Source organism: Chinchilla lanigera, unplaced genomic scaffold (assembly GCF_000276665.1).
Source record: "Chinchilla lanigera isolate Chin_1 unplaced genomic scaffold, ChiLan1.0 scaffold00055, whole genome shotgun sequence".
Classification (NCBI taxonomy): Eukaryota; Metazoa; Chordata; class Mammalia; order Rodentia; family Chinchillidae; genus Chinchilla; species Chinchilla lanigera.
In genome coordinates, this window is record NW_004955456.1 from 8,549,129 (window position 1) to 8,567,766 (window position 18,638).

Here is an 18,638-nt window from a genome sequence, read left to right on the forward strand (position 1 = left end):
TATTTGTAATTGTTTTATTACGTGTTTTCTTTTGGTTTTTCTTATAGAACTAGTCCAGTTCAGTACAGTGTTGCATGAAAATCTGCTTTGATAATTTTGGGAGGAGGTTGAAAGTGAATCATCAGATGACAGCTACCGATGATCACTTGGGTCATGGGAGCCAAAGAAGTTAGCAAGATATGACAGAAATCAAATATAGAGATATGACAGGTAGAGAAGTACAGAATGAAGACCTTGATTCAGTTGAGAAAGAAAACAGTAATGTAAATAAATATTTGACTAGTCAAAATGCTACAGGGCCGGGGATATAGTTCAGAGACACAGCGCCTGCCTGGCAAGTGCAAGGTCCTGAGTTTGATTTCTGGTACCAAAAAGAAAAAAAAGAGCTACTTCTTTGGGCTAACTTCTTTGGCTTTCATGATCCAAAAATGGTCCTGTGTACCTGAACAATCCAATGTTAGAACTAGGTTAGAAAATGTTAGTAGGTTTTTTGCAGGGGTGAAACCTGTTGGACAGAATGTCAACACTGTGATTCAGTGTTGGAAATTGTAACAGCCAGTATGCCACAAGATGTTTTGAAATACACTAATAATGAAACATAAAACATTCTACATGCATCAGTAGTAATGCTCAAAAATATATTTACTATGATACTTGAGTATCTTAACTACAAGCCTTCGTGGGAAGGCTTTATCATTCGAATCATCAGAATCTAAAGAATTTATGGAGAAGTGGCAGATGTAGCCTTGAGACTTTTAGGACAATAATGACACTCAAGAGATTTGGTTTCCTTCAAAATTTTCTACATTTTGATGAGAAAAAGGCCCTCCAAGAAAGCAAAAAATCTGACAATTTGGCTGCTATTCACTCATTTGTTGAAAGCTTTGTTTCAAAGTGCCAATTTATATACCATCTAAATACATGACAGCTGATGACAACTTGCATATTTTGTGGATGTGGAAGCTTTTGGCAATATATGTCAAGTAAACGTTCCACATATGATACAAAAATATATGCCCTGGTAGGTGCAAAGACATTTTACACCTTGAATTAAGAAATTTATTCTGGAACTCAGCCACCAGGTCTTTCGTCATGCAGTAGTAAACTGTATGACTTTGTGAACAGACCTGTCGCACCTATTTCAAAAAGTAACTCAAATGTCACATTTGACAGTTGTATTTTCATGCTGTTCTCCTTTGTGAAAAAGCTGCCTTAGGTGTGATAATTGAAGTAAAGATTATTTTTGTGGTAGAGTTTTACTTGTATTTTTATTATAGTTCATGTAGGAATTAATTTCTGCTGTTACTTTTTTAGATGTAGTAAACAAACAATTGATGTAGAAAATGTTGATGTTTATTCTAAACAATATATATTTGATATTTGATTTTACTGTTATTTCATTTTTCTGCTAAGTGGACATTGTGTAATATAGTAGGAAGGTCCTTACAAAAGGGGAAGACAGCAGAGGTTTTGAATGGCTTGCCAAGCAAGAAAGGGAAGCTAAACATATGTGCTGTCAGTGTAAGAGAGACTTGCATATGAAACATGCTGTTGTTATGTGTGAAGACTGCCTTAGTTACGTTAATTGAAGCAAAGATTATTTCTGTGCTGAGTTTTGTTTGTATTTTCATTGTATTTCACATAGGATTATTTCTCTGTTGTTTTTTAGATTTTGTAAGCAGCTAAACAGTTGATGTTGGAAATGTTGATGTTTATTCTACACACTCATTACATATTAAAAATTTAATATTTTATTTTCCTGTTAAGTACACATGGTTTAATAAAACTCAATATTAAAATTAATAACTCATCCATAAAAATACTTCTAAAAAATACATGTGGTCATTAGATACTCCCAGAATGTGCCTTTTCTAAAAACTTGATGTGATGCCCCTGGGGTGTTAATCTTTTCAGCAGTGATGCTCTCCTTTGCCCTAACTTTGCAGGTGCTTCCTTTTTGACAAAACTGGAAACACTGCATAGCTTTTGGCTCTGCCTTCTGCTCCTGAGTCTCCATGTAGATCAGGTGAAAAGTAACAAGCAGTACCCATGCCACAGCTTGAACGTTGGACTGCCCTGAAATTTCCTCTGCTAGATCAGCTAGTCTATTGCCCTTAAGTTTAGTCTCCTGCAGTCTGGGGACATGGGCAAAATGAAGACAAATTTTCTGCTGGAGTTTAATACACATGGCCTCTAGTCCAGCTGCCGATAGAGCCCTTGTTCCCAAATGAAAACTTCTGAATCTGGCTTTCTGTCTACATTCTTTATCTGCCTTCTGGTCTTGAGCTCTGACCAGAATCACCCATCAAACTCTGTTTACAGCATTCTAGGGATTCTCTAGCTTGCTTCTCCAAACTTTTCCAAACAAGTCCCTGAGACTTCTGAGCAAATGGTTGGATACCCCATTCCCAAATACCACTTTTCTATATTGGTCACTTTTCCATTGCTGGAACAAAATACTCAATACCCACAATTTAAAAGAAGATAATTTGGGGGCTGGGTATTTAGCTCAGTGGCACTGTGCCTCCCTGTCAAGTACAAGGTCGTGAGTTTGATTCCCGGTACCAGAAAAAAAACAAAACCAAAAAAAAAGATAATTTGGCTTGTGGTTTTCAGAGGATTCAATCCATGATTGATTGGCTACATGGAAGAAACAGCTTGGCAGAGGAAAGCCCATCGCAGGCAGGAAGCCGAGAACAAAGGAAGGAAGTAGGGGCAAGAATACTCCCTTTCAGCTGGACATGGTGGCACACGCCTGTAATCCCAGCACTTGGGAGGCTGAGGCAGGAGGATGGTTGCAAGTTTGAGACCAGCCTGGGCTACAAAGTGAGCTCAAGGCCAGCCTGAACTGCATAGCGAAACCCTGTTTTTTAAAAAAAAAGACAAAAAAAAAAAATAGAATACACCCTTCCAGGTCATACCCCAGTGACCCATTCCAGCCAGGCCCACCTCCTAACAGCACATCCAGCTAGTGAGCTCATCATCACTGGTGAGTATAGTGCCCCTGTAATCCAGTCACTTTCCACACACATGAAGCTTTGCGGGAATGTTTTCTTTGTCTTTTTTGTTGTAGTTGTTTTGAGACAGAGTCTCGTTATACAGTTCAGGCTGGCCTTGAGCTCACTTTGTAGCCCAGGCTGGTCTTGAACTTGCACTGCCTCAGCCTCCCCAGTGCTTGCATTACAGGCATGTGCCACCACGCCTGGCTTTACCTTTGTTTGGAATGCTCCTCCCTTCACTCTGCTCAACACCGCCTATTCATTCTTCAAATCATAGTCTAAGTACCGTTTTAAAAGACAGACTTCTATTGTTTTTAAAATATTGATTTATCTTTTCACAGTTAGAAAAGTAGCAGATGTGTTCATTATGGTGTATTTAAAGAAAACACACACACACACACACACACACACACACACACACACGGAAACCAGAGGACAACATTTAATACACTGGGGACATCTAATGCCAGTTTGTTATTTGGTCCTTTGGTCCGTGTTTGGAAGCCTGAAAAACTGTTTCCTCCATATTTAAATTGCAGGATATGTCCAGATGGGGTTTTCCTTTGTTATGCTTGAAACACAAGCTCTCAACTCTCTTGACTGTCTTTTCCAGTCCAGCAAATTCAAGAGAGTTTATTTTACACTGTGTGTGTGCCTGCATGCTTGTATGTGGTTTTAGTTTCTTCAGCCAATATGGTACTGTTACAGGGGTGAATATTAATTCTGTTTTCTATTTGCTGTCTTTTCTTGTCGTGGTTTTTTTCTTCCACCCACCCTCTTTCCAGTGGAATACTGGAATAACAGGCTAAGTGTGTCTTTTGTGTTATGGACACAGTTTTCTGGACCTTTCAATGCCATATTGCTACCAGTTATCTCAATTAACACCCTTTTCTTGTCAGTCTTTCTCTATTAAACCAGTCTTTTAATCTCAACTTATTCTTTGTGATTCTTTTTGTGATTCTTTTTTTTTTTTTTGGAACTGGGAATCAAACTCAGGACCTTGCACTTGCTAGATAGGTGCTTGTGCCAATGAGCTACAACCCCAGCCCTATTCTCTGTGATTCTTGAGTCTTGATTGAAACTCCATGCAGTGCCTGGCACAATAATGTGCTCAAATATATAACAATGGGAGTGAATACATGAATAAACAAAAACCAGATCTTGGTTGGTATGTCCCATAGGGGCCATTAAAATATGTTCTAGTAATGTATTCTCTTTCTGAAAACAGCTGTATTGAGGTGTGATTTGTATATCATGAAACACCCATTGTCAGTGTCTAACTCGGTGATTTTTATTAGATGTGGGAGAGTTGTGCAACCGTGACAACAGTCCAGGTTTAGAACGTTTCTGCGCTGAGTTCTTTCGTGCCTGTGTCGCAGTTAGGTCTCTGCTCCTGTGCCCGGCTTTGTGTCCCTGTCAAGTTGCCTTGTGTGGACATTTCATGTAGGTGTATGCTAACGTCACACATACACACAAATACAAACACGCACTCCTTTGTACCTGTGTGCAGGCTCAGGGTGGACCACAAACTTGTCCCCACCATGCCCGCAGCCTTAGCCTAGTGGAAGTACTCTGCTTGCTCACCTCCCCCAAGCCCATCATTTACACTGATGGTGCGAGTGGCAGGCGTGTGTTGTGCACTGCCCCAAATGCAGCAAATCCCCTCCACCCTAGCGCCAAGCCAGCGGTCCTCATGGTGTGCCTTGCCGTGCCTGCGCCTGCAGGACCTCGGCACCTACGAGTAGGGAGGTGGAAGGCGGGAGTGTCCCTACACAGATGTTGTTTTTACCCAGCTTTTACAGTTTCTAAGCATCAATCAGTTTTAGACCCTTAGAACCCTTAGGGTTGTTTGTCAGTTTCATCCAAGTTTATAGTTGGCTTTAGGAAGAGGAAAGGCCTACTGCATGGAAGTCCTGTCACTCGGAATGTATTTTTCCAGTGCCGTTGGTCGTTGTCCCAGGTGTACTTACTGTGTTAGGACTCTGCAGAAACACAGAACCTGGAGAGTATGTGTACAGGGTGGCTGGGGGAGGGAAAGGTAGCGGCTGATTTTAAAGAACTGGCTCACGTGGTTGTGGGCCTGGCAGGTGTGAAATCCACAGGACGGTCAGGAAGCTGTCGTGGTCTTCACTCCAAATTCTGCAGGTCAGCAGACTGCAGAGGAGAAGGAGAAGAAACTGATTCAAAGCCACTGGCTCCTGTGACGGTGATGAGGGGCTAGCAAGTCTGGGCCCCACGGGGCGGCCGGGCAGGTACAAGTTAATGTTGTGGTCTTGAATCCACATTCCACACTAGCTTGGAAATTCAGGCACTGTTTCTGTGTTGTCGTCTGGAGCTGAGTTCTTTCTTTTCCAGGAAAGCTCAGTGTTCTAATTGTTGGATGAGGTCCTCCTGTATTATGTAGGAGAATCTGCCTGACTCCAAATCTGTGGATTTAAATACTCATCACATCTAAAAAAAATCTTTCACAGCAATATTTAGATGGACGTTTGGCCGAACAACTGACCACTTAGTCAAGTTGACACAGAAAATTAACCATCACACTTGTGAGGCTTCAGGGGAACTTTTAAAGTCTTAAGAGTAGTCTGGTTGCTGACTGCCTCCCAGCGTGTGGCCAGTGGTTTGGCCCAAGTGTACCTGCGGCTTGGAGTGCCCAGCATGCCCAGATCTTGCCCGTGTGCCAAGGCTCGACCACAGGCTCCTCAAAGCTCTCCTGGGCTACTTCCTGTCACCTGCTCATGCTGCCTGTGTGCTCTGCATGTGAGTTCCTGTGATTTACAATACTCTTTTTTGCTATTTTCTTTTCAGGTTTTTTCACACAGTACTGCTTAGCAAGCCCAGGGCCTTGTACATGCTAGGCAAGCTCTCTAGCACTGAGCTTCAACCTCAGCCCTTGAAATGTTTTTTAAATTTGGGGACAGGGGGCTGGGGATTTAGCTCAGCGTCACAGTGCCTGCCTGGCAAGCATGAGGTTGTGAGTTCGATTCCCGGTACCGGGAAAAAAAAAATGGGGGGACAGGGTCACTAAGTTACCCAGGCTGGTCTCAAATGTTCTACCTTCCTGCCTCAGCTTCCTGAGTAGCTGGGATTACAGATGTAAACCCCCACACCCCCTCTCCCTCTTGGTTTCTGTACAGCTTTGCAGGATCCCAGGATGGACTTACACGGCCCTTTTCATTGTGCACCCAGTGTCCCCTTGCATATTTCCAGTGAGGTATTGGTCACATTTCGTTGTCCTCGTTTGCACATCTGCCTGTGCTGAAGACTTTGCTTCTGAGAGCAGAGGTCACTGTACTGCTGCCCCTTTCAAGTTTGTCCTCAGTCAAGCCTGGCTGTCCGGTCTGCAGTACCTAAATAAGTTGTGGGGTGCGTGCCCTGAATCTCCGTTAGAGATTTGGAAGTTGTGCTTGGTATTTCTTCTGTGATTTCTCTTTACAGTAGAATGTGGAGGTCATGAGTGTTAGGCCTTGAAGTGAATGTGGACACAAGTGGCCAGCCTCAGAGTGGACTCCAAACATGTGGGTGCATTAAAGATCTGCTCGACTCGAGAGAAGTAGTTGTGTTTATTTTTTCATTCTGTGCCAGATACAAAGCTTCAGATTTGTTGCATTTAGAAAAGTTGTTTCTCATTATGCACACTGATTTATTTGTGCTCATATTTGTGTACACCGTGTTCTAAGATACCAGTGCATCCAAGACTGCTTCCGCTTCTTTCTAGCTGCAGTGCCCTGGTGGTAACTGTGACTGATTTGTAAACAATTGTAATATGATAAAAGGGCCTTTTTCCTTTCTCTGCTAGGTGTTGATCATCTTGCTCAAGTAGCATCTCCATGGCCTGAACATTTTTTGGAAATCATTTTGAGCACAGCGTCTGTTTGCTAATAAGATAACCGCACAAGATGGTTGGGAAACTGAAGCAGAACTTACTCCTGGCCTGTCTGGTGATTAGCTCCGTGACCGTGTTTTACCTGGGCCAGCACGCCATGGAATGCCACCACCGCATAGAGGAGCGGAGCCCACCGGTGAAGCTGGAGAGCGTGAAGTCGACCGTGCGAACTGGCCCGGACCCCAGAGCCAACAAGACCTTTGCCTACCACAAAGACATGCCTCTAATATTTATCGGCGGCGTGCCTCGGAGCGGAACCACCCTCATGAGGGCCATGCTGGACGCACACCCGGACATCCGCTGCGGAGAGGAAACCAGGGTCATCCCGCGCATCCTGGCCCTGAAGCAGATGTGGTCACGGTCCAGTAAAGAGAAGATCCGCTTGGATGAGGCTGGTGTCACCGACGAAGTGCTGGATTCCGCCATGCAAGCCTTCTTACTAGAAATCATTGTGAAACACGGGGAGCCAGCCCCTTATTTATGTAACAAAGATCCCTTTGCCCTGAAATCCTTAACGTACCTTGCGAGGTTGTTCCCCAATGCCAAGTTTCTCCTGATGGTCCGAGACGGCCGGGCATCAGTACATTCAATGATTTCTCGCAAAGTCACTATAGCTGGGTTTGACCTGAACAGCTACAGGGACTGTTTGACCAAATGGAATCGTGCCATAGAGACTATGTATAACCAGTGTATGGAGGTTGGTTATAAAAAGTGCATGTTGGTTCACTACGAGCAGCTCGTCCTGCATCCTGAGCGGTGGATGAGAACGCTCTTGAAGTTCCTCCACATTCCATGGAACCACTCGGTACTGCACCATGAAGAGATGATTGGGAAGGCAGGGGGAGTGTCTCTGTCAAAGTGAGTACAAGTTATGTTTTTTTATTTTTACCCTATATTTAGCTAATCAAGATACACGTGTGTAAGTGTGTGTATGTGCATGTGCGTATTTTGCATATATAACATATATATAAATTCTAAATCTTTCTTACAAAAGATATAGCTTCATTGATGGTTTTTTTGGTAGTTCTCTACCAGTTCGTTGTATATTCTTCCACTTATGTAATTCATTTGTTCATTTATATATTGTCCTTTGCTTGTTTATTTTGCAGTACGACAAATTAAACCCAGGAACTCACGCATGCTAGGCAAACTCTGTACCACTGAGTTACAGCCCCAGCCTTACATTTTCTTGATGGATGTAAATCCTATTTGCAGGCAGTGAAAGGCCTTTTTCACTGAGCTCAGGCCTTAGGCCTTAGTGTCTATCATACAGCTTAGTGACTTCTGATTTTTTATTTTTAGGTACTTTTATTGGTAAGGATAGTTGGCTTTTGTGTGGTTTAAGATTAATACCAGAAAGTGCTTTGTCAAAAATTATGCACCTCAGAACCATGACTAGAACTTTCCAGGGCTTAGTCTAAGATTCTTGCTACTATATGAATCTTTTAAGTTAAAGTTTTAAGATACATAGTAAATATACAGATATTCAACATACGATTTGATGAATTTTCACGTCTGTGTACTCTGTATAATTGCCATATCCAGCACTGAGGAATCTTCTCTGCGCTGCTACTGTCGGCGCCGTTTCCTGCACCCGAAGGAAACGCATATTCCAAACCCCTGACACCGTGGATGAGCTTTGCTTACCCTTGAGCTTCATATCAGTGCAGTCGGGCGTATATAACCTTCTGTGCCTGGCTTCCTTCCTTCAGTCTTACATGTTGTTGTAAATTAGCTGTATAGTTCCTTCATTTTTATTACTCCATGATGTTCCAGTGCATAAACCACAGTTTATCCATTCTTCAGTTGATCGCTATTTGAGTTGTTTCCAAGTTTATGTCATTATGGATAAAGTTTCCTATTACTTTTGGTGGATAAGCAGTTGTTTCTTTTGGGCATACACTAGGTTAAGATTACCGACTCGTATACAGCATATGTGTATACACACAGGCATACATACACAGACACACTTTAAAAGCTTCTTTCATTTCTTTTTTTTTTTTTCCTGAATTGGGGATTGAACTGAAGAATTTCACACTGCACTACTTCCTCAGTCCTTTATTTTTTAAATTTTGAGACAGGTTATTGCCCAGGCTGGGCTGGTGCTTGCTCCTGACGCCCAGAGGGTGGAGATTATAGGCTTGCACCATGCATGACTACTTTATAAGTTTTAACAGATACTTTCTTACAGTTTTCCAAATGTCTGTATCTTTTTTATATAGCTGTACCATTCATGCATAGCTGTACAGTGTATAAGTAAATGTGCTCTAATTGCCTTGTATCTTTGCCAGTATTTAGTACTGTCAAACCTTTTTTTTTTTTTTTTTTTGGTTTTTTGGTTTTTCTCCGGTACCGGGAACCGAACTCATGACCTTGCGCTTGCCAGGCAGGCGCTTTTGCCGCTGAGCTAAATCCCCAGCCCCTGTCAAACCTTTTAATTTTGACCTTTCTAAAAGTGTACAAATGTGTTTTGAAACTGAAAAATAAAATGAAAAATGGCATTTGTACTCCTTTCTGAAACAAACTCTTACCCAGAGTTCCAAGATAAAACAAGAGTAGAGCTCCTGTGGGTGAGTCTAAACTCAGTCTTTAAAGATCTAGTGCAAAGAAACATGAAATAAATTAGGAGAAAATAATACAGGAAAGGTTTTTGTTTCGTTTTGTTTTGTTTTTTGTCTTTTTGAGACAGGGTCTCGCTATGCAGTTCAGGCTGGCCTTGAGCTCACTTTGTAGCCCAGGCTGGTCTTGAACTCGCAATGATCCTCCTGCCTCAGCGTCCCAAGTGCTAGAATTATAGGGGTGTGCCACCACACCCAGCTCACAGGAAAGTTTTTTGAGATAGAGATATTGGGGAGCAATAGAAAGAACAATTAATAATTTACTAAATTTAGAATATTATTTTTTTTAATTTCCAAAATAGAATTTAGTTTTGCTAAAGAAAAAAATTGCTCAGTGGTACTTGTTAAAGCGCCAAAAGTCAAGCTTGATTCAAAACCATTACAGGAGATCTAGTGAGCTCTGCAGAGGGGTCTTGGAGTAGGAGACAGAGAGAGATCAAATAGGAGGCAGCCTGGGCCAGTGGTAACTTACACTCAGAAGACAATGGGTAGGAAGTTACTAAGGGGAAACACCAGGGGTAAAGAGGAGGCTAGAGCAACCTAAAAGGGTTCTTGCTGACAACAAACCAGGGTGATTAGACATCGTGTGTGTGTGTGTGTGTGTGTGTGTGTGTGTGTGTGTGTGTGTGTGTTGAGAAACTTTATCATGTATGAGGATGTTGCTAAAATATCTTACCGGAGTTCTTTGCTCAAGATGCATTTTATAAAAAAAGATGAACCTAGGAGAAGGTTCAGGAGGTGGAGGTTTGTAGCAATTAAGAATCTTTGTCAGTTTGAAAGTTTGAAGTTCATGTATCTTACAAGATTGATTAACAGAGAAAGGTAACTAAACATCCACTTAAGATTTTCTAAAATTTAAGGAAAACAAGAATATTATAAACAAATCAAGAGAGTGACGGTCTGTATTCGTAAAAATTATGAGCACTTGAAAAGCATGGAGAATTAATGGTACATAAATTAGGGTTATCTGAGCTCTAGTAGCTCAGATTGAAATATTTTAGAAAAATTTCATAAATATTGCATGTTTCCCCTAGAAAGTTACTAGAGAGCGAGTCTGCGGACTCATTGCTTATCCTTTGCGAAGGCAGTAGACCAGCTTCCCGAGCTCTAGGTGCTATAAGTGGAGGAGACCAAGCAGGGGAGGGATGGGGGGAAAAGATAAAGGAAGAATGAAGAAGAATGCGGATGTGTGATGTCGAGGTACCGACTCCGCACAAGGATGTAATTGTTCTGGACTGCAAACATGGACAAAAAATAAAAATCTGGGTGTTAAATGCTGCCTAAGGAAATGGATCTTTACAGTGACACTGAGGCGATAAAGTGGCTGAGAGCCTTAGCTGGAGAAGGGCAATGGAATAAACACGGGGTGAAAGTGACAGGGCAAAACACGGTGTGCAAGGAAAGCAGCACTGTATTTCCAGGTTTGTCGGTGAGGAAAGAATGGAAGCAGAGCAAGAAGATGAATGAACAAAGCAAAATCTGTTCTTTCCTGGAGGATATAGTAATTGGTAGCAAAGAGTAGACATCGTAGGCTATTGAGTCATTTATTAATTTGGATTAGATTTTTCTGCAGATATCAGACTTCCAAAATGATAAAGATTTCAGAGAAATCATGGCTGCTCCATGAGGGACAGCGGCCGGGGCTGCTTGTCTTGCTCTGCGGCCATCTGCCATCTGGACTGTGTCCGGCTGTGGCTCCGTCATCCCCGTGGCTTGGGGATCCCTTCCCTTCCCTTCATCCCATCCCTTCATCCACATCCGAAACGGCGAGATGGAAAGGGGCTGTGTGCAGAAGAGAGGACATTTCATACTCTTGGACAGTGTTTCCTATAAGCTTCCAGGCAGCATTTCTCGCTTTCCACGGGCCATAACTTACTCATATTGCCATATGTAACTATAAGAAAGGCTGGGAAATGTTTTCATTCCAGTTAACTGTGCCCAGCTGAGATCTGGGGTTTCTTTTATAGGAGGCATAGATTGTATCAATTGCAATTGGCAGGTAGCAAGCGCTATTTAATGAGCGCCTTGTGTGTGTCAGGCCCTGGAGCCAAAGGTCTCTGCCTTAAAGGAACACAGGATCTAATGGAAGGCACAGATTTTTATACAGGGCACTGATAAGAACTATTGAAAACCAGGCAGAGATACCTAACCCAGTCTAGGGTGTTCAGGAAAACCTTCCAAGGCCAGTGTGGTAAAGAGGTTAGACCGGAAGCTCGATTTCCACGTCCTTGGTACTGCTGACCTTCGGGGCCAGGTGGTTGTTCCTTGTGGGTGTTATTTAGCTGCGTCTCTGTTTCTGCTGTCTAGATGAAAGCAGCTTCCCTTTCCCATAGCCCAAACTGTTCACAACCAAAAATGTTTCTGGACATTGCCCAATCCCCGGTTGCAGGCCACTGACCTGAAAGCTGAGTAGTGGAACAGATAAAGGGGAGAGTGTCTGGGGCTGACTTGGGGAGTATTGTGCATCAGGGGGTCCTTGCCTGGCCGGAGGGAACACCTTTGCTCTGGCCCAGCCCCAGCCTGGTGGGCGGTCCATGAGCCGCTCCTCGTGGGAGCAGCCCGGCTCTGTCTAACTCTGTGGTCTGCGGGTCCCCAGGCAAGAGGTGACGCGGAAGATTTCCTGCAGCCCAGCTGCTGGCCCACCACTGGGGCTCCAGGGGACCTGAGGCCTGGCTCACTCTGACACCAGACCTGTGTTGGACCCTGCCCACCCCACTAGTGGAACTCTCCCGGCACAGCCCCACTTGGGGCAGAATATGGTGTTTGTTTCTCATTGGCTAATATAATTTAAAAAATAATACAGTCAAACCACCAGGCAGTAGTCGTTAGGAAGTTACAATGTGAGCAAATTAACAAGATGAGAAACTGTGGTCCTTCTGGGGAAATACAGGCTGCTTGCTGTTGGTGGAGAGTTTGTTTCCAGGCAGAAAGGAGTGGAAGATAAAGCCTGAGAGGGGACCAGGCTTGGGGCTTCATGGCGTATGTTGGAAATCTAGAATTTCATCTTACAGACCATTTGCTTTCATACTTCCCTTAGCAATGGAACGATCGTTTTTTCAAGGGAAGTCTGCTAAGGAACCTTCGTCCGTGAAGTACTTAGAGGTGACGTGGCTCTGGCTGAGGCCACATTTAATTTTGTCTGGATTTAACAAAGAAAACAAGTGAAACTGCAGTGTCGCAGTTGCAAAGCTTTAATTTTGTTTTCAGAAGAAAAAATGATCATGGTGTCTTTTACAATTAAGAAAGATAAAAATTTTTAAGAGTTTGGGTTTGTAGTGGTTTCAAAAAGCAGTTCTAGTAGGCCATTTTAATGACCTTTTAGGGTATGACTTAGACCCTCTGGGCTGCTATAGCAAAACTGGTTTGTCGGTTCTGGAGACTGGAAGTCTAAGGTCAGGCACGACAGCTCTCTGGCTCATGGATGGTGCCTTGTGTGCTCACAGGTAGGAAAAGGGAGTGGTCTCTTGTGGCCTCCTTACAAGGAATCAGTTAGGGCACCATCAAAGGCCCAGCTCCTATATGTGTATGGGTGTGTGAGGGGGCAGAGGGGATTAAACCCAGAGTCTTTGTACTGAGCTATTATCAGCTATTTTTATTTGAGACAGGATCTCACCAAGTTGCCTAGATGGGAGTTTAACTTATGATCCTCCTGCCTCAGCCTCCCAGAGTGCTGGGAATACACATATATAACACCATGCACAGCTAAGTCCCACCTCTTAATATCACATGGGTGAGTAAGTTTCAATATATGAATTTTGGGAGATACCCACAGTCAGTCCATAGCAGGTAAAAGTTTACATCACTCTGATGTAAAAATAAATTTTTTTCAGCTAAAAGATAAGTCTGTTTTACAGTATTTGAGTGAATATAGCATGTGGCAGTTTGATCTGTAAGTAGAATAACTTATAAACTTGGTTAATTATTTTCAAAGAAAAACCAATTACATCACGAGTACTGTAGCTGTGTCTATGCTGATACTGTGCATGAATTCATCCCCCCTTTCCTGAATTACCTGGATAATGGAGGATGATTTTATTGCTTTCAGCAGCACGATTCCACCCCATCATTGCCAGCATCATGTTTCCAAACATCAGAGTCACCTTTTGTTTGTTTTGTTTTTTGTTTTTTGATTTTTTTTTTTTTTTTTTTTTTTTTTTTTTTTTTTTTTTTTTTTTTTTTTTTTTGAGACAGGGTCTTGCTATGCAGCTCAGGCTGGCCTTGAGCTCACTTTGTAGCCCAGGCTGGTCTTGAACTCGCAACGATCCTCCTGCCTCAGCCTCCCGAGTGCTGGGATTATAGGCGTGTGCCACCTCGCCCAGCTTGGAGGACCTTTTGATACTAGATTTGGAGTTTCTGATTCAAGAGATGCAGGGTAGGCCCCAAATCTTGCGTTTGTAGCAGGTTCTCCAGTGATAACGATACCTCTGGTCAGGAGATTTCACTTTGAGAACCCCTGCCCCCAGTCTTGCTGTGTTTCGTCTGCTTCACGTGAAGGTTGTGACATCTTGCCTCTTGTTCTCCGGGCTTTAGCTGTGCTGAAGTGATTGCAACTACTCCAAGATGCTGCACCGTGTACTGTTGCAGTTCCCCTGGGTGTGTTGCTCCCCCGTCTTCAGAGCCCTGTGCTCACTTCTTCCTCCGGCCAGCTCGTAGCTATTTTCCTCGTTCAGTTCCAGGCCTCCTTGTCCAAAATGTGCTTCCTCTGCCTTTGGTAGATTGGCAGTAGAAAAAGGGTCCTGACTTTTCAGTGGGTCACACCTGTGTTTAAAATCTTTCATCCACACAAATTGTATCTGTAACATTAAACTACTATCCCATTCTGTGTTTCTGTTATCTCTACAATGGAGATGATGGTGACGATATCATCCAGCTGAACGTTTGTTGTATGCCAAGCACTGTGCCAAATCTTGTCTCTGTCTTATCCCATTCAGTTTTTGGATTTGCCCTTTCCCACTCGCCTGCTGCTACTTTCTGCGTCTCGGCTTTACAGAAGGACTCCGAGGTTGAGGAATTTGTCATCAGTCCCACAGTTGAACATGGATGTGGGCCTGGCCTTCCTGTCTTCAGAACCTGTGCTCCTTGCCCCCGTGTAGTGTGTCCTGTCAGGGCTTAGGGAAAGGAGATAAACGGTCAGGAGTGGAGTCTACACACAGGCTTTCAAGTCAGGCAGAGTAGACTCAATCATAGCCCTGTTCTTATTAATTGTGATCTTGGCTGAGGTGCTTGGTTTTGCTTAGTCTTACCTCACCCCTCCTTTAGTTTCCTTATCCTGGAAATGGGATGATGATAATAGTACCCTATTAGGGGTAATAATCATAGTGACTTCTTGTGGTTGCCATGGAGATTAAATTGGAAAGACTGTAATGTCCTTAGCTAAGTGTCTGGCATGTAGTAAGTATTGAAAATATTATCTATCATCGTTATCATTATTATGATGATAATTGTACCTGTTAGGGATGCTGATAATACTATTTATTTAATAGAAGTCTTATAAAGGTTAAGTTTAAGTTATTGTAAAGCCTTTAGAATAGTATCTGGCATATAATAAACAGCTCAAAAGTGATATTTTTACTATTTTTAAATTTTAAAATACTTATCCCCCCCATGTGAAGCAGCTAGGATGGTACCAACTGCACCATAGGCTTTGGTTAATGATATCATGTGCTCTCTTGTAAGACTGTTTAGGGCAGAGAGAATCCAGAACTCCTAAAATGGTGTCTCATTAAGCAAAGTGAGCTCCTGATTTTAACAGCTCTGGTAGGCAAGCTGGTAGGGCAGGTTGGGAATTATAGTATTATTATAGCAATACTTGAATTACCTGGTGATGATTTGTTTTTCCTGTTTTGTTTGCCTATTAGTGAACCTGATATAAATGGGATGAGTGTATATTTTCCTGTCGGTTCATTTTGTTTTGCTTAACAATTTAAAATTTTAAAAAATTTTTTTCTTCTCCTTACACGTATATGAGACAGTTCAAAATTATTCCTCAGCTTATTGGTATCTTTCTCCAGTTTATTATTTATTTATTTATTTGTTATTTTTATTATTTTTTTGAGACAAGGTCTTGCTATGTAGTCCGGGCTGGCCTTGAACTCATGGTGGTCCTCCTGCCTCAATCCCCAGGTGCTGGGACTACAGGTGTGCGCCACCGCACCCAGCTCCGTTTTAAAAAGAATAGTTTAGTTTTACAGCAAAATTCAGTGGAAAATAGAGTTCCCATGTGTACTCTGCTCACATACCCGCATAACCTGCCTTAATATCAAAATCCCACACCAGACTGTCGCATTTGATTGGTCTATATTGATACACCATTATCACCCCAGAGTCTATAGTTTTTTTTGCAGGGGGGTTCTTTTTGAGACAGGGTCTCACTGTGCGGTTCAGACTGGCCTTGAGCTCACTTTGTAGCCTAGGCTGGTCTTGAACTTGCAAAGATCTTCAAGCCTCAACCTCCCGAGTGCTGGGATTACAGGCGTGCGCCACCACACCCGGCGCATGGCTATAGTTTTGACGTTGGTCCCCCTGATACAGATCTACCATATCGTATCACACACAGTATTTTCACTGTTCTAAAATTCCCCTGTGCCCCATCTGCTTATCCTTTCGTCTCCCTTGCCCTTGGCAACCATGCACTAATTTTACTGCATCAATAGCTTTGCTTTCTCTAGTGTCAGACGGTTGGAGGCCTATACTATATACCGTTTTCAGGTTAAGCTCTTAGTTCATGAAAGTATTAATACTGATACTTAGTATTATTCATTCAGAGTTTCTCCTTGTCTTCTCATATCTTGATAGCTTATGTTTTTCAACACTGAATAACATTGCATAATCTATAGATACTACAATTTTATTGATCCATTCATCTACTGAGGGACACTGCTGTCGCCCACAACTTTGGCAGTCATACATAAAGGTGTTGTCAACATCCAGGTTTTTGAGTGGGTCTAAGTTTTCAGCTCATTTGGATACATGTCCAGGATGATTGCTGGCTCTTATGGCAAGAATATGTTTAGATTTGTAAGAAACTGACAAGCTGTCTTTACAAGTTTTGATTTTCCACCAACAGTGATGACAGTTCTGTTGCTGCACGTTCTTACCAGCATTTGGTCTTGTGGATGTTCTGGATTTTGGCCATTCTAGTACGTGTGTAGCAAATTCTCATTGTTTTAATGTGCATTTCCCTAATGAGATAGGATATGGAGCATTTTTTTATATGCTTACTTACCATTCTATAGGAGAGGTGCCCATTCTAAAATCTGGGTTGTTCATCTTTGTATTATTTAATTTTAAGTTCTTGTGTATTTTGGATAACAGTCTTTTATGAGATGGATTTTTCAAGTATTTTCTCCCAGTCTCTGGTTTGCCTTCTCAGCCTATTGACAGTGTCTTTTGAGAACAGAAGTGTTTAGTTTTAACAAAGTCCAGCTCTACTGGCTTTCCCATTCCTGAGACTAAACACTTGATATTCATCACTCAACAAGGGAATAGTTCATAGTTTCAGATGTTTCAGTCCCTGGTCCATTAGCTCCAACAGACTGGCGGATGCTCAGCTTCAACATGTTTCCAGAATCAGCAAAACAGCAGAAAAGGATGCAACAAATCAGACACTGGCTCTTAGAACTTTTGCTATTTACATGTCATTCGCCAGAACAGTTGTCAAAGATGTGCATTCATAAGAATTTTGTTGCTGAGATACAGTATCCAACATCCACAGTGTTATGGTTTATGTCAGGGTGTACCCGCAAAGCCTCAAGCAGTCATAGGGGAAGACTTTTTATAGGTGGCTGAATCTAGAGTTTGTGATTGATTCATGGTCCAATGCTGGGATTATGGGTGTGAGTGCTACACCCACCATAGAGCAGGTAGTCTGCATACAATATAAGGGACAGAAAGAGTCTTGTCTCTCCCTTTTTGCTTTTGCTGTCTTCTGTCTGCCATGAGTTGCTCTTCTCTGTGAAGCCACCCTGCCTTGGAGCCAGATGACTGTGAACTGAAACCTCTACAGACTGTCAGCTAAGCCAGGGATATAGCTCAGTGGCACAGCGCCTGCCTGGCAAGTGTAAGGTCCTGAGTTTGATTCCCAGTACCAAAACCAAAACAAAAACAACTACTGATGACTCCAGAGGCCTCCACAGAGAAATGCACCCGTGGAACAGAGCAATGGACTGCCATGGCTGGTGAGTTACTGGGTTTCAGACATTCCCCAGAAGAGGGAAGTTGGCCACTTGGCATCTCGGAGAGGGGCCAGCTGAGCTTGGAACTCAGAGCAACTGTGGGCTGGCTCCATCTAGCAGATCCCAGTGTAAGGATAAGGCAGAACCAAGTTCAAGGTGGCAGAACGCACACAGAATGTTTCAGGCTGAACAAATTGGGTCCCAACCTTAACCGGAAACCAACCTGAACTTCAGTGGAACTAAAGGTGCCAGCTTGCTAGGGCTATGTACTACCCTGCCATAAATCTACGGCTTGCTTGCTGGGATTAATCAGCACAAATCTGGAGTCTGTCTGCCCACTTTATCTGTGACTGACAGCAGAAACGCCTTGAAGTGAATATTTTTTTTCTTGTTTTTGATTTGTTTCCTTTTTCTTGATAGTTTGTTCTGTTTTTATATGAATGTGAACATAATTTCTAGGGTTTTTTTTGTTGTGACTGTTCTGTTCTGTTCTTATTTTTTCCTTCTCTTTCCTTTCTTTTTCTTCACCAATTTCCCATAGTTTGCCTGACTAGAAAATTGGTGAGAAAGATATTTGGGGAAGAGGTTTGTGATTAGACCTTTCCATATGGGCATGGAATGTAAAGATATTTGTCTCTCATGTAAATGCTCACCAAAAAGTGACCTTGGCAAAAGAGGACTTTCATCATCAAATGGATAGACTGACCAATTCTGTAGCTAGTGGTCAACCTCTTTCTTTAGCCACCCCTGTCATTGCCCAATGGGCTCATGAACAGAGTGGCCATAGTGGCAGGGACAGAGGTTATACATGGGTTTATATATATACTTACAACCATCCATGTTAATAATCTCAATTCACTAATCAAAAGAAACAGACTACCAGGGATATAATATAGCTCAGTGGCACAAGAACCTGCCTGGCAAGTGCAAGGTCCTGAGTTCGATTCCTGGTACAAAAAAA

General features: G+C 42.6%; 1 protein-coding gene across 3 annotated transcripts in view; it reads left to right on the forward strand.

Annotated features, from left to right (window-relative positions):
- Tpst1 (tyrosylprotein sulfotransferase 1) overlaps positions 1–18,638 on the forward strand; it is a gene marked incomplete in the record, with an annotated part of 93,530 nt that overhangs the window by 25,767 nt on the left and 49,125 nt on the right. For all 3 annotated transcript variants that reach the window (XM_013520566.1, XM_005396711.2, XM_005396714.2), the window contains 1 exon segment: positions 6,799–7,743. In XM_013520566.1, the coding sequence (XP_013376020.1) occupies positions 6,899–7,743 (845 nt within the window).